The following is a 17,047-nucleotide window of genomic DNA, read 5'->3' as shown; positions in this document are numbered from 1 at the left end:
CAGTAGCAAAGAACTTAACTCCAGGTAAATTTAGATTCTTTAGCATCAGTGAAGAGATTCCGTCGGGGTCCAAACGCTTTGGATGATTTGGTGCTTCCGATGACATACGTAACATCGCCCACGGTAAATTGTGAAGGCTGTCCACGGAGAACACGGATACGGCAAATGGCTCTCCTCCTTGCCGTGTCACTCGCGGGATGCACAATTAATTGACGGTTGAACAACCTGGCACATCTCTTCGGATCAGTCACGGTCCTGTCATCTCGTCTATCGGGGCTCGGGAGTGATTTAACAGTAGACCACAGCTTGCCAAAACCGGTGCCTAAATTACATTGCTCTAAGTGTTGCAGCCACAAATTCCGCTTATGTTCGTTGATTACCCTGTTTATTTCCAGATTCAGATCGCTGATTCTGGGGTTAGTGGGGTCCGTACAACGTATCCCATCACGCTCGTCTGCGAGTACCACTGCCTTCGCCGGCAAATTGGGGTGTTCCGGCTGGTATGAAGCAAGCGGCTGCTGCGTTAATGATGTCTCGGAATTTCCTCTCGGCAACAAGTACATCCGAGGGGGGTGTCATTTCGACTGGTATACTCTCTGACGCCAGTCCAATCGGCTTTCTTATAGTTGATGAAGGTCCGACGCTCAGAGGTTATGAAGTCGGGTGGTCGGTCGATGGTGAGAATTATGGGGAGGTGGTCTGACCCCAAAGAGATGACGGCTTGCCAGGATACGTCACTCAGGAGATCAGGGGATGCGATTGAGATGTCTGGCGAGCTGCTGGACCTCCTCGTAATCCTAGTGGGGGCATCCTCATTCACCGTGCAAAACGTGGAGCTATCTATCTGCTCTGCCAAAGCTATGCCACGCTGGTCGTTACCTAGGGGAGAATGCCATGACGAGTGATGCGCATTAAAGTTCCCTAGAACCAGACGAGTATGGCCAGACAGTAGCCCACTTATGTCGGGCTTGTAAGCCTGGCCGTTAATTGGGACACAGCTACCAGCGCGGTATGTACAAGTTGTATAGCTCCATCTAGGTTGTACCGGACCTGACTCCTATCCCCATGCACTCCATGTAGGGGTCACTAGCACCAGGCGCAAGCGAGATGGGTTTATACTGCACGGAATGGTGTATCACGAAGGCCAATCCCCCACCTCCATCCTTGGGCGATCCTTACGTAGCACATTGTATCCGTGACAACTATGCAAGCTGCAGGTGTTGGTCAGCTTTGTCTCTTTATGAGTCTTCCGACAACCTCGACGATCTTGCCACGGAGACGGTTGAAATTTAATTGTAAAAATGATACACTACCCTGGCAATATTGGGGCTGGGATGCTGCTGTTGCATATATTGCCGCACAAACTTCGAAAAAGGAAAATCTCCCCCAGGGAAAAAAGTAGCTATTCTAAATCGATATAAAAGGGAGAATGAGGTGATAAAACTTGGGAAAAATTCCCCCAAACAAATGAAAGGGAGTTAGGATAAAAAATTGTGAATTTTATGTTTTTATAAAAAAAATGGTACCACTTTTTATTACTTACGAACAATTTAAAATGTATGGAAATTATTTTTCACTTTTTCATGAAAAACAAGTACAAATTTTGTTAGGTTCTCCCGGTTTAAATATGTCATGTACCCACCATAGAAGATTTTCTCAAGTTTTTCAATTTTATTGGCACTCCGTTCCGAGTGGGATACTTAAAGGAGGTCCCGCCCGATTCTACTTTAAGCTCAATGATAACATTGAGCTTAAAGTAGAATCGGGCGGCACTCAATGATGTGCAAGAAGTCTTCTGCCTGTTCCTTAATGAAATGTTCGTGGGCAATTATTCAAAGATACTTTGGCAGTATTTACTCCACATTTGGCAGTATTTACTCCACAGGAGTAAGAATAAATCCATAAGTCGCTTTTCGGCAGCACTATGTCCAGCAGCCGCCCCAACCACCAAGAAAAGCGGCCGCCGCCCGGAAATGTCGATTAGATCTTCAAGTTCTAGTTCATAAAAGTAGGCCTTTAGATAAAACTGCGTATCAGGCAGACCACCACAGCATTTATGACGACGAAGGAGAAGCAAACCTCTATACTACGATTAAGCCACCTCAACTCCTTTTGGCAAGGGAAAACGTCAACATGCAGGATGCGTGCCCCGCATGCAACCAGAGACAACGCGCCACAATTAATCTGTCTACCAGACCACTCTGGAAGCATCTAATTTAGCCAACGATTGTTGGATGAAGACGAAAAGTTGTTATCACAACACAGAAATATGGTGACAAGCTTTGGGCCATAATTGTGCACTATTAAAACCCAAAAATTAAAACAAACATTACAAAAGCAACAGTAAACATGTTTGTAAACTTCTTTATCAACCTTTATAACTTCTTTTTGCTTATTATCCGCTTCATGTTCTTTTTCCAAAAAAAAAACAAATAGTAAAATGTTTAGCCAAAATAAAACAGCTGAAGGAAAACAGCTGTTTTCGAGAATTCGAAATTCCCTCTCCCAAAAATTTCCTCTCCCCAATCAATTAGAATAGGAGGATTTTATTCGAGGGAGAAATTAATTCCCTGGGAGTTTATTCCCAGGTAGTTTTCAAAATTGGGCTGTATATCTTCGTAGTGATGTAAGGCCAGATCTAGATCGGAAAAAAACCCGCCGAAAATATATATGCACCGGTTACACCTCACCGCCACCAACCGATGATGGAGGAGGTTCTGGCAAACCGAACAGAACTAGGGTCCGGGGTTGTTTTCAATCCCGGCACGGACCAGATGCGTGAGGAGAAGGCACTACGGGATGTACCTCTCCCATGACAAAAAAAAAAAAGACGAACACGTACACTGAGGCGGCAGCCCTTGCCGATGAAGGATTCCATCGGGTCAATCTGGTGCGTACAATCGGCTGCCTTGGGGTTGTTGTTGTTGTTGTAGAAGTGTATTGTACACTGTGGCGGCAGCCCTTGCCGGTGAAGGAATACATCGGGTCAATTCGGTACGTACAACTGGCTGCCATGGGATTGATGATTCTACCGGCCCTGTATAACCTACCACAGAGCGGCCAATTGCTTTTTACGTGCTAACCCCCAATTTCCAAGTGGGGGTGGCGATCCTCGTCTAACTGCTGTAGGTGAGCAAGCTCGTTCGGGTCAAAGTGAGCGATCGCTACGGGAACATGGTGAAGCGTTTCAGAGTATATAATCCTAAACATCTAGAAGGCCGTGAAACATGGTGGTGTCTCATTGATGATTTGTAAGAGGTTTTCTGTATCTGGTCTGTATCCCATTTTCTGGATTGGGGACAAAATGTATGTTGTGGGTAATAAGGATATCTTAGTTACAAAAATATAGAACTCTTAAGTAATTACAACGTTTTGATAAGTGCCTCTATAATCTTTTCCAAAACAATCACCATAACGAGTATCCGAGATTTTTATAAGATTTAATATAAAATGTATGTTCACCGTTCAAAGCCGTACACGCAACGAATATTCAGGTTCAGCCTTATACAGAAGTAATCATGTTTTCTTACTCCCTTTGTGCAATATTATTCTAAGTAACTGTTGTTCCTTTTATTTTTTTTACCACTGTATCTAACTGCCTGTGGTATTAAGGTATTATACATGACATAGAGTCCTAAACATACCGTAAACTTGATCTACAATGCTATTAATGTTTCTATTCCAAGACAAATAAATGACAAATATAGCACCTAGATTCCTAGCGGAGTTCACGTATTCAACGACACTATCATTCAAAAAAAAGCTTGGAAGAGATGAAGTATCCAGTTTATTTTTCGATATTTCTAAGCATTTTGTTTTGGTTGGGTTGAGTATTAATCTATTCTCAGAAGCCCATCTGCAAATGGCCCCCAGACTGACATTATTTTGGTCTACATAACTAAAAATGTTATCGACATTGCATGAATAACAGACTCCCATAATAACAGACCATTTATGTATAAAGCAAACAAAAGCGAATCTAGAATAGATCCTTGCGGAACGTCTTTATTCAAGTGTAAGTAATCTGACCGATTCTGCACAGAAAAAACTGCTTGACTTCTATTTTTAAGATAAGAATCAATCATTCTTAACGATAATTCTCCAAAATAAAAAAATAGTTTGAGCTTAAGAATTAACTACTTGTGATCGACCGAATCAAATGCCTTCGAATGATCCAGAAGGACAAGATAACTGACAAGATTGCTATTAATATTGCATCTGATGCCTTCCACATTTTCGATCGGAGCAGTGGCACAACTATGACCAGCTCGGAAGGCAGACAGTCGTTCAGTTAGTAGCCTATGTTCTTCGAGAAACAACTTCTTCTGTTCATGCATGAACCTTTCTAATACTTGCGACAAGTAGGGTAATATCGCAATAGGGCGAAATTCATTATTCCATTTCGGCAGTGGAATTATTTTCGCCCTCTTTCAACTTTTAGGAAAAGGGGAGGTCATTAAAACATGGTTAGAAATATGTGTGTTATAGGGCTACAAAGTAGGAGTGAGAGGTTTTAAAAACGAAGTACTAATATCGTCAAGACCTGTAGCAGAAGACTTGACACTGGAAAAAGCTTGAAGTAAAACAAATTGGTAAACACTATGAAAACTGAAGATATGTAAGGGCTTAATTGGCTTGATACCATCTCACTATCGCTTTCATCTATTCTAGCCAAAAGTGTCTCAATATTCAAAAAAGCCTTGTTCAGTGTATGATCAACATTGGCTGTTATGAGCCCGATTTTCTGTATTTTTCACCAAAGAATGCAGCCTTTGATGCGTTTATAGCCTCACAACTTGTCGCCTACATGACTTATACTCTTCGCGAAGCCTGCTTGTCTTGAATGTCTTCCATCTATTGTAAGACCGATCTCTTGACACAATTAATCTTCTTATGGTCTCATTAAACCATGGCGGCTGTTTATGTGATATCGTCTTAGTTTTCACAGGCACGTACTTGTTAAACAGTTTGAGAATATTTACTTCTAAAAATGTAACCTTCGCATCCATGTCAATCAAGATTATATATTGTCCACCGGAACGGAAGCTTCATCACTCCGTAATTCATGAGATTTTATATTTTTGTAATCTCTATACGAAATAGTCTCATCCGAAATGTTTAATGAAAAATTTTACGATAGAAAAATAAGGCCACGGCTTGAGAAATTACTTGCCGAGAGTTGATCGTATAGAAACCAATATCGGAATTCTTTACTAGAAACAAGTCGAGTCACGTATTGGTGGACCTTAATTCTTGTTTTAGGAATCCATGGTATCCCTGGAACTCATAATGTTGTAAATTTTTAAACCAAAGACTCAAGATACCCACGGTGACATCAGTCTCCTAGCGAGGAGAAAAATTTCCATTTACTAATAGCGCAAAATACCCGGGTATTTTTCTGGACAAAGTACCTTGAAAAAGAAACTGTGTTATCCATGATGCAATGCTGATGCAAAAAAGTTACTGCAACAGTTTACCAGATTGAGTGCACTCTGAAAAACTTGAATTGAGTGTACACAAGACGAGCTTGGAAGACTACATTACATATTCCATGAGAACTGAAATCTCTGGATACGTCTCCACCGACATGTAAGCTAATTATTCGAGATAAGACCTGAAGAGAAACGATGACAAAGTAAGTATAGGGCAAGTTAGTGTTGGGGGATTGTGAAAGTTCGAAGATCTTAACATTAAGAGGTCTACCACTTCGTTGCCGTTGGCTAGAAATGAAATCTCGCCACATCATGAAGAAGCTGTGAAGAAAAGGAAACTATAGACCCTCTGTATGTGCCTGTCCTGCACTGGCAAGAAGATGTTCAACCTTAGGTTGTCTTTTGTATTTTTTAAGCGATCTGCCGCGTTTTCATTTCGAAAGTGTTTCGCTACACACGATACATGTTCAAATTTTTTAAATAATTGTAGAGCAGGAGGCTGCTAGTGGCGCAGAAGTTCGTACTCTGGTGAGAAAATATAAAGGTAAAGGTACTCGCACGAGTTACGAGTAGTTAACCATATTGAAATGATTTACAAAGATATGTCACACATCCGCTCGCTTTTCGAACTTGGCTACAGAAAAAAAGAGGTCCATTATAATTGAATGGAGAAATGCAAGAAATCACCCTGATATGCCTGAATGGAATTTGTATTTGCTAACCAAGCGATATGTCTATACTCTTTGCAACTCTCAATGGGTTTTCAGTATGGGGGATTATAGCTCTTGCAATCCCATAATCCCACAATCCCATGGCAGCCGATTGTACGTACCGCAATGACCCGATGGAATCCTTCATCGGCAAGGGCTGTCTCGCCTCGGTGTACAACACACTGCTACAACAACACAGCGCACAATTCTTTGATCTATTTTTTCTCACTGCGGAAAATTGCGAACAAGTAAAAAACGTCCAAACCCATTACAAAACAAATAAAACAAAGCAAAAAAAAAACTAAAACAAACTCAACCAGGAACAGAAGTTCAAAACAGGTGTTTCAACTAAAACGCTATTCGAATAAACATAGCTCGAGAAATATCAAAATTATCATAATTATAATTTTGTGAGGATGACTATAATCCATTTTCTATAGCCCGTTAAGAAATACTGAAGTGCCTTAGCTAGAGTCCGGACATACGCTTGATATACGAAGAGTTATTCCCTCACGAATACAAGTGCATTTATGAAGTATTCGACCGTACAAAAGTTCTCCATAAAGTGGTGGCGGTCTTCGGCACACCGTTTGGATCGGCAATTAAAAGGAGGTCCCTTATGATTGAGCTTAGAATTAAGTCTGACAGTACTAATTGGAGGCCATCGTGGTGCAGAGGTTTGCATGTGCGCCTATAACGCCGAGCGCCTGGGTTCAAATACCGGTGCGAACATCCAAAATATTTCAGCGGTGGTCCCCGCTATCCCCTTACTAATGCTGGATACATTTGTGAGGTATCCTGGCATGTTAAAACTTCTCCAGCAAGTGGTGTTGCTATGCGGCACACCGCTCTGGCTCGGCATAAAAATGGAGGACCCATATCATTGAGCTAAAACTTCAATCGGACTGCACTCATTGATATGAAAGAAGTATCTTCTGCTCCTAAGTGGAATATTCATGGAAAATTTAGTTTAGTACTAATTGTTATGAGAAAATAATCTCCGTTTTTGCCTAATAGAATGTTGATGGGTTGTTTTTGTTGTTATAGCCACATTTGCATGTGGTGGTGGCGATCCTTGTCAAGCTCCTGTAGATGAGCAAGCTCGTTCCGATCGTCGAGGGGACATAATGACCATTGGTTATTTAAAGGCGCCAATAAATCGCCTTGTCATATCGAGCATCATAGGCACTCAGTATTTAGGCAAGGGCCGGGGCCGCCCGGCTTCTTTCTGATACTCTCCACTCGATACCGTTGATTGTCCGCGACTGTAGTTGAAGCTACTCCGTATCATTATCCGCAACCTGTGGACGCGAAAAAAATGTTTTGTTTTGATTCTATCTCACTGTGTTTCGCTTCTATGTATTTTACTCATGGAACTCATTACTACTTCTAAGTAATGTGTTCTTCGACACCAGTTTTTTTTTAATTCTTTTTGACAGTCTAAAGACATTACTAAAGTCGAAGTCAGTACTAGGCTTTACAGTGCAAATCATGATTTATCGGTTATTATTATCTGTTATCGCGCAATATCGATTACTATCCAGTACAACTTTGCACGGGAATTTTATCCAATACATCTGACTTGCACCGTTTAGAACCAAAATAAAAGACGGCTATCCCGGCAAGAAATGGCTGTAAGCACCACCGGATAGTGGAATTCTCCATACGGAGTAGCTGGTACCGTAGTCGTGGATAATAAGCGATATCGAGCACCGGCACACCGGAGCACAAATACTGAGTGCCTATATGACAAGGCGAGTTATTGGTGCCTCTAAATAACCAATGGCCACCTTCTTCCCGCGGCGATCGGTGCTTTGGACCGCAACGGGCTTGGTCCACATGAACATGTGGCTACAACAACAACAACGGCAATAATGCTGCTTTTATGCTTTGGTTTGTGTAATTAAAAATTTTAGAAATCTTTCCAAAGTTCTAAATATCGCAGTTGTTTTAGTTCTTGAGAGAATTTTTAGTTCTTGGGGACTGTGAACACTCCTAGATATTTCAATATCTTGCAAATGGAATGACAAATGAACGTACTTCTGTCCTTCGATGGTGGGCATAAAAACAATCAGAACAAGTAAAGGCGTGTTAAGTTCGGACGGGCCGAATCTTATATACCCTCCACCTTTTTCAAATATATGTGATATATATTAAGTTATGATATATACCGTACTTGTCATGCCGTACAACTCATAGAAATCACCTCCAAAATTTCAGCCAATTCGGATACTCTAGAAGCTCAAGAATTATAATCGGAAGATCGGTTTATATGGGAGCAATATCAGGCTATGGACTGATTTAGAACAACACTTAGCACAGTTGTTGGAAGTCATAACAAAAAACCTCAAGGAAAATTTCAGCCAAATCGGCTAAAAATTGCCCCCACTAGAAGCTCAAGACCCAAGTTTGGTTTATATGGCAGCTATATCAAAACATGGACCGATTTGCACTGTTTACGATCCCAACCGACCTAAACTAACAAGAAGTATTTGGGTAAACTTTCAAGCGCCTTGGTAGGGGTTAAAACCCCGGAGATATCACCCTACGGTTTCACTCTACGGTGCTTCAACTTCTTATCCCTAAATTCCACAAAAGACTGGCGACCTGGCCATGCCAAACTATTCTCAAATAGTTTGGCATGGCAGACCATGTCGAATGCCTTCGAAATGTACAGGTGGATCCTCGCGACACTGGCCTGGGCTGATTGAAGCGACAGCAAATGTATGTGGTTATGGCATGCAAAGCGGTTGTTGTGCTATGCAGTCTTCGAAACCTATGCTGATGGCCGGCGAATGGAAACGAGTCTCGGGAGGAGTAGTGCCTCAAGCGTCTTCGCTACTGGTGAGAGAATGGAGATCGGTCTGTAAATGTGCAAATTTTACCCATGAACATTCCACTAAGGAACAGGGGCAAACTTCTCACATATCAATTCAATTCGATTCAAGTTTAAGCTCAATGATAAAGGCCCTCCTTTTTATAGCCGAATCCGAACGGCGTGCCACAGTGCGACACCTCTTTGGAGAGAAGCTTTACATGGCATAGAACCTCACAAATGTTGCCAGCATTAAGAGGGTAAAACCACCGCTGAAAATTTTTTCTGATGGTCTCGCCAGGATTCGAACCCAGGCGTTCAGCGTCATAGGCGGACATGCTAACCTCTGTGCTACGGTGGCCTCCGAGATCGGTCTGTACGACTCCCCAAACTCGGGTCCTTTCTAGGCATCCGGAACTATAGGAGTGTTCAAAGACAGGTTGAGGACAGTACACAACTCAATGTAGAGCCTTTGATGATTTTGCGCCACGGATGACATTCGTAACTTCGCCAACGGTAAATTGTGATGGCTGTTCATCGGCTCGGAGACCGCGGATACAACGAATGGCTCTCCTCCTAGCCCTGTCACTCTCGGGATGCAATATAAATTGATGGTTGTTGTTGTTGTCGTTCCGGTCCAATGGACCGATCGCCGCGGGAACAGGGTTGCTATTGGTTATAAAAAGGCGCCAATAAATCGCTTTGTCATGTCAAGCATCATGCGCACTCAGTACTTGTGCAAAAGTCGGTGCCTCCCGTCATCTCACTGAGACTCTCCGCTCGATACCGCTGATTGTCCGCGACTGCCGTTGCAGCTACTCCGTATGGAGATGTGGAAGCTCGCAACTAAACTTCTCCGGACACCAATAAACAACACACCGATCGGATCTCAATGTTCCAGCCTGTGTGGTGCTCACAGCTATCCCGTGCAGGGTCAGATTTGCCTCCTGAACCGCCACAGCCAATATGTTCTTCCGACTCATAAAATCTACTACCTCGTCGATCTTGTCTCTCAGACCATTGAAATTCAATTGCAAAAAGATACACTTCTCGGCAATATTGGGGCTGGGATGCTGCTGTTGCGTAAATTGCCGCACGGGATAGGTCGGGGGGTTACATAGTCCGGGGAGGTTTCATGTTCGCCCAGCACTTTGCAACATATTTAGTGTGACTATATTTCCGTATTGACGTAAGGTCAGAGCAAGTTCGGAAATTTACCCACCTCATGCACCGGTTAAACCTCACCGACACCGACCGATGATGGAGGCGGCTCTGGCAAACCGAGCAGAACCAAGGTCCGGAGTTCTTTTCAATCCCGAGCAGAGCAGAGCAGAAGCGTGGGGAGAAGGCACTGCGGGATGTGCCTCTACCATGACGAAAAAAGGACGAACATGTACACTGAGACGGCAGCCCTTGCCGATGAGGGTCAATCCGGTACGTACAACCGGGAGCCATGAATTGAACGATTAAGGTCTATACAAAACTCCAGAATGACGAAAGTACTAGATCATGTTAGGTTGAAGGCTTCTTATACATTAAGTTCATTAATGGCAGTCCTCCGGTTTCCACAGCCAAGGGATCGTGCCATCCCCAGAGAATGCAATGATCTCCTTCTAAAACTCCAAGATCATTCGTGATCTTGTTGTCTATTGTGTTAAAACTCTAATGAAGAATTGACACTCAACTTCCTAGCGCTAAGTACCATGACATCCGCACCAAACAGACCTCAATGCCTGGGTCCTTGATGAAGACGCCCAGACATTTGTTGTTGTTGTCCTCTACTTTTGATACATTCGTGAAGCTTGAACAACCGGATGGCAATAGCCATGTTCCCATTGTTCAATCCCAGAAAGTGCCGCCGGCAGCAATGCCTCACACTCGTCCTTAAGTGTCGTCTGAAGTATCCGACCAGAAACTTCTGCCAATCCATCCTGGATCCTATCGTCGCCTCGATTATCGCACTATGGTATGACCTGCTCCTTTTTGCTTTGCTTTGCTATCCACTCTCCCATCGCTAATTGATGTCGATTTCCGTACTGCGCCAAATGAAGAATTAATGAAAATGAAATGAAATACAGAGAACTTTTCAACCTAAAACATCAGCCCACACTATCTTCGCGGCGTCATAATTTCTACGATGACCCCGTCCACCTCGAAGCGAAAACGCTAATAATCTAACTGCAGAATCACTATAGACCGCTCCAATAGGAAGCAGCCAGATTCCTAGAGCTAGATATGGAGACAGTGGCCGGGTCAGAAAAGTCTGAGAATGATTCTATCTAAATACTTACAGCGAGTGTGACTGATTCAGTAGCACGATCTACGCTTAACAGCTAACCAATACGATCCAGCTCTTCGGCCGCCTCTTTCGCCCGCCACTAAGCAGAACTTTCAGCCTACCCCATGGTTCGAAGAAACTCTTTCTATATTCTTACCTGTGACGACCAGTTTTTAGGACAGCGAAGACCTCCCTGCTTGAATCACATTCCACCCGTCGAGACGCGTGTGTAATTTTTGATTCCAAGGTAGTCGATGAAAACTACTGCAGTGGTGAACTCATACAAATTGCGCCCATCCGCGTATACTGAAGGCCCTGGAAAGGCGGGGTACATGCAACCCACCCTATTGGGGTAAACGATGCCCAACTCTTTTGGGAAACGATGCTCAACTCTTTGGGGAAACGATGCCCCACCCGTCAACAAGGAAAAAATTCCCTAGTGAATAATTCATTGCGCCACATATAACATGCCCTCACGCTGTATCAACATTCCATAGCAGAACGAAGGAATGCTCAAAGCTTGAGGAGCGCCAGTTTCTGAATCTCTCAGTCAAAGGACGATCCTCGTGGTCATACTTACAACATACAGTTCTAAAGGTCTAAAATGACTTCCACCGCCTCTCTCGGGGACCTCCTCTTTACGCCGTTTGAGTGCTATTTTAGAACTTGAAGCATTGTGGGATTTGTGTACCTAAAAGCTTCTATCCAATATGGTTCAAACCTGCAGAGAGGAACACATTTGCAGCAAGCACCGAGTGATCTGGAAAGCCTTCTGATATACTTTGGTGGCATCATTGCTGAGCCTTTTTGTGCTGCTTATTGTCCGCGAGACTAAAACCTAACCTCTACTAGCAATGAATCTGCGATTTCTATTTATAGTTACCACCAATTAATCTCACTCTTAAAAAAGTTAATGCCGATTTGAAAAAAGAGAAACCAAAAAGGCGTTCGATATGCAGAAACTTACCTGAAAATATGAACTGCATGCCGACAATACGATTTTGTGGGCCTGCAATTGTCTCCCCTCGGCAGCTAATGTCACATCAACTAGTGTGCCATTATGCAGCAATGACGAGCAGACTGAGATGAAATTGGGTTGATGGTTGTTCCAACGTAAACAAAATTGTTGCACGGACATTTTATTTGTTGATTGTTGATGTTGTTGGACAATTCCTATGAAACTACGCAGTTGTAGTCAAGTGGTAGCTACACCAAATAAAACTCCGCAACAAAGACCGCTTTCCACAACCAGAGCCTGGTGCAGAGGTAGAAAGCGGGCACGGTGTATTGATTCCGAACAAGATTGTGGCCAGTTTGTGTAACCAGCAACTAACACCGAATCGAAAATCCACAGATAATGATGACGCAACGTTTTATTTTCCTCGGCCACAAAAACACACACGGTACGCTTAAATTTTTTCAGTATTTCGAAAAAATTTTTTTGCTTTATAGCGCTCTAAGAGCAGCTAAAAAGCTGCTTCGTCTAATTAGAATTTTCTTTCTTCTTTTGCTTTAAATTAATTAATTTTGTTCATAATATCTCACAAAATTCTATTGATAAGGTTCGATTAAAAGCAAGAATACAAAAAAAAGAGTTCTCCCCGTCGTCGTTGGAACACAAGACGAAAAATCCAATCCGTAATGAAAAATACCAACCAAAATACACACAACAATTTCTCCGTCGTCGTCGTTGGATTCGACGATGTGTTCTGAATAGGAGCGCGGGGCGGCGCGGGCGAGCGAGTGTTTTGACGTATTGTCTGACGTCGGTTTATTTATTCTTTTTTGTTTTGTTGTTGTTGTGTTGCTTCCCGTCGTCGTCGTTCACCAAAAAATATATGAATAAAAATAATTCTCACACCGTCCATTTCCACATTCATCGCTATCGCAGTTCGACGTTTTCGTTTACTTTCTTGACACCACTTGGGTTCTGTTGGTGCTGATGCCTTTCAGATATTTCTGATTTGTTGGTGGTACGTGAGAGTGTGTTCGTTCTATACTTTTTGTGTGTTTATTATTCTTGTTGCTGGTTAGTATTTATTTTCACATGGAGATTTTTTATATTTATTAACAATTCATTTAGTTATCAGAACACAAGAAAATAATGTATTTATGCTACTTTTTCCAGCGAAATAGGACGGGCCAATAACGCCAAAAATATTAAAAGGATTTACTTTTTAACACAAGGATAAGACGACAACAACCACAAAATCAAGCTTTATAACAAAACAACAACAGATGCGGGGTGGATGAAAAAAGGGTAAAATTGGAATCAGTGTTGGCAAAAGGAGGAGAAAATAAATAAAAGCAGGGTTGTGAAAATTATGGTACAACTTAGTTAAAAACGCGCGACATAAGGCACGAATATTGGCATTGAAATGAATAAATAGATAACAAGCGCAAAGCACTATAGACAAGAACTCTTTTCCCGTTATATAACAAAAGTTGATATTTTAAATTTGTTTCTAAAAACGTTGGTGCATCGGAGCTAAAATTCTCGCAGACATACATGTACGTCGTCCGATATTGTTCAGGGAGCTCCCTGAAAGCATCTTTGCATTTTATTTGTTTTGTCAATTTTCGTTCCTATCCATTTTCTTTGCTTTGCGATTATTTTAGGGCTTTCTTTTATTGTTGAGACTTGATTTCTTTTTGTATTCTTTCATAAAAAACTTGATTTTGTTTTTGTTTTCAATGACGTCATTAACACTTTTGCTAAATCACAGTATTTCGCTTTTTTTTAATTCTATTTTGCATGAACCATAGAATTTTTTGTTGTATTTTTTATTATCATCAGCTATTATTTTTTGTCGCACATGAACTTGATAAAATTGCGTGAGAAATAGGCATGATTTGCAAGGTACGGCAGCAAATAGCCGCCAAGAATTATGCCAACTTGTAAAAATGGTCAATGTCTAACTTTTCCAAAAATCCATTTCGAGTTGACAATGAGCTTGATAGCACACCAGTTTCCCTTTTTGTGTCCATGTTATATTTGAAAATTAAATAAAATTTATGATTTTTCCATGCTCAAAAATATAATCACACGGCGAGAAAATCCAAAATGGCGCGTTTGTAGTTACATTTTTTCTTCTGTTTGATAAAAGAACTGAACTTTATTTTAAATTTAATTAACATCAAATTTTGCACACATTCAAATCACAAATGTGTACGAACTAATTATTAACTTTTATTGTCGTTTTTAAGATATTTTCATCCAATTTTTTATTTAACTTAAGCAATAAAAGACGAGTATGTAGCTGTCAAATAGAGAATGAAAAAATCGATTTTGAATCTCGCAAATTTAAAAACATCCCTGGCTTGATAAATATGTAGTCGATGATTGGTAAAGAATATCGATAAATTGGAATAGTTGATATAACTTTAAGATGGTTCGCATACTCCGATTCGAAGAAAATTCTTTGATAAAAAAAATAAAACAACGCACAATGCTATTATGCTTATTCGTTCGTAAACTACAGGCATTTCTCCATAATTTTTCTCATCGCACTGTGCTAAGTAGTGTTAAAATGTGTACGAAATAAAGTAAAGAAACTCACTCAACACGTACATACGACGAATAAAAGTTTGATGCGCCCAGTTTACACCAAGAAAGTAGAGTCATACGGCCAGCCAAAGGCGCTATTACACGGCATGTAGATGTCTTATGACATGTCACTTTTTGTATTCACATGTAATTGAAAATGTTTGTCAAAATTGTAAATTTACATATGCCGTTGCCGTTGACAGATACTGCACTTCGCGTGAAAAAATTGTACTCAGCTATTCACGGTACACTACCTGGTAATTATATCATGGTTGTAATGATAAAATTCCTACCATAAAATACTTTTCGAAGAAGTAATGGTTCGTTGTTCACAGTTGAAAACAGAGGTTTTTCGCAATTACTTTTTTGAAACGCTAGAAAAATCTCAAGAGAACATAATATTTTTATTGAAATTGTTTCATAAAGGTTGCTTTCGGAATAGTTGGCATTTTTAATTGTTCAGCAAGCGGAATTTGAGAGTAATCAAATGTTTTTGTTTTCATACCAAAACACGTTTTTTTATTAGCACGTATTGTGTTCTCCATTTTATTTATTTTTTTCGCAAAACGAACCATTGACACCAAAAAAACATACAAAAAATATAAGTGGAGTACTTCCTGTCCGCTCATTTTTAGCCAATGTTTCGCCAACGTTTTTTATATGGAGTTTGACAGCATTCCACCTGAAAAGCTGAATAGAATACTCAGCTTTAGTTATGGGGATATATCCTACAGTAATCGCGAAATTTTTTCGCAAAAGCGAATATATTGGGTTGCCCAAAAAGTAATTGCGGATTTTTTAAAAGAAAGTAAATGCATTTTTAATAAAACTTAGAATGAACTTTAATCAAATGTACTTTTTTACACTTTTTTCTAAAGCAAGCTAAAAGTAACAGCTGATAACTGACAGAAGAAAGAATGCAATTACAGAGTCACAAGCTGTGAAAAAATTTGTCAACGCCGACTATATGTAGCGGCTTCTTGGTAGCGTCATTAGCACAACAACAAAATCTACCTCCAACTAAACTACCTTGAATGGCAAATACCGTATATTGAAATGTCAAAGTGGTTTTCGAAATAAACTTTGTTTTACAAGTTATCTTCCTCATATGTGTTTTATATATGTACTTTCATCATTATAAGCAAGATGTATTCTTACAGGTAGTGACAGTTGCCCAACAACAAAATATTGAGTGCACTATCTGTTAAAATCAGTGATCAGTGCAACTCTAATTTGGTGTATGTTACTAGTTCGCGCCGTTCTTTGCGTGTGTTGTGGTTCTTAACTATAATAAACACACACAACCAGAACTCGTTGACAGTACACTACCTGGTAATTATTTCATGATTATAACACTGTTTTGTGGCTAATGTGTAGAATATTGGATCAAAGAGAACATCTTTTTAAGATTTTAGAAAATTTCACAGCTGTGTTGTCAAGCCTTTGACATTTAGATTTACTGCAAAATCAAAACAAAAAATTAAAAAAATTGTACTCAGCTGTTCGTATGACCTTGCCTTATAAGTGCATCCTGACTGTTTGCGGTACACTACCTGTAAATAATGTGTTTTGACAGTTGTTCGGGCGAAAAGTTGTGCTCAGTACTAGGCTTAAAGGCGCAAGTTATTTTGACAAATACATTATTTTCAAAGGTCATATTAGGGAGAGTCTCTTTCACATACAACACTGTTCATGAAGCGTAACGGCATATTTATAATTGTCCATGGTTCAAGCAGAAAATACAATGTTGTGCAAAAGAGTAAAAGTGAATAAAAATAAAAAAATATGTAATAAATAAACCTTATATTGGATCGAGGTAATCATTAAAGTTTACAAATTGTTCAAATGTGTGCTTTATATACTTCTCATCAAGAACCAAGACAAAATGTATGTCAAAGATTAGTACCTGAGTCTAGTCTGTAGAATTAGGGAGAGATCTTTTTGCTGCCTAATACTAAACTCTTTCGCACTGTGTTTCGCTCAGCTGCGGGTCTACATTGGCGCTGCATTGTTTACTATTGACAATTGGAGGTGGTGATATTCGTCTAGCTGCTATAGCTGAGCAAGCTCGTTCCGGTCCAAAGGACCGATCCCCGCGGGAACATGATGACCATCGGTTATTTAAAGGCACCAATAACACGCCTTGTCAAATCGAGCATCATAGGAGCTGAATGTCCGCCACTGCAATTGCAGCTACTCCGTATGGAGCATTCCACTATCCGCAACCTGTGGACGCGCCCGGTAGCTCGCAGCTAAGCTTCTCGT

At 40.8% G+C, this 17,047-nt stretch overlaps 1 protein-coding gene and 1 long non-coding RNA gene across 4 annotated transcripts in view; one reads left to right on the top strand and one right to left on the bottom strand.

Moving 5' to 3' along the window:
* LOC106081524 (protein kinase 4) overlaps nucleotides 1-14,482 on the bottom strand; it is an 83,786-nt gene extending 69,304 nt beyond the window's left edge. For 2 of the 3 annotated variants that reach the window (XM_059360334.1, XM_013243533.2), the window contains exon 1: nucleotides 12,203-12,437. In XM_059360334.1, coding sequence (XP_059216317.1) covers nucleotides 12,203-12,373 — 171 coding nt within the window. In that variant the 5' untranslated portion in view covers nucleotides 12,374-12,437. Of the gene's footprint in view, nucleotides 1-12,202; nucleotides 12,787-14,318 lie in introns of those variants that run through there. The other variant, XM_059360333.1, reaches the window with a different exon arrangement.
* On the top strand, nucleotides 13,176-15,880 carry LOC106081525 (uncharacterized). The gene is made up of 2 exons (XR_001220379.2): nucleotides 13,176-13,264; nucleotides 13,364-15,880. It is a non-coding gene; the product is annotated as an uncharacterized LOC106081525 (long non-coding RNA).
* The last annotated feature ends 1,167 nt before the right edge of the window (nucleotides 15,881-17,047 follow it).

Source organism: Stomoxys calcitrans, chromosome 1 (genome assembly GCF_963082655.1).
Source record: "Stomoxys calcitrans chromosome 1, idStoCalc2.1, whole genome shotgun sequence".
NCBI lineage: Eukaryota > Metazoa > Arthropoda > Insecta > Diptera > Muscidae > Stomoxys > Stomoxys calcitrans.
The sequence above is the reverse complement of the archived record's forward strand: the minus strand, read 5'-3'. Positions and strand labels throughout refer to the sequence as shown.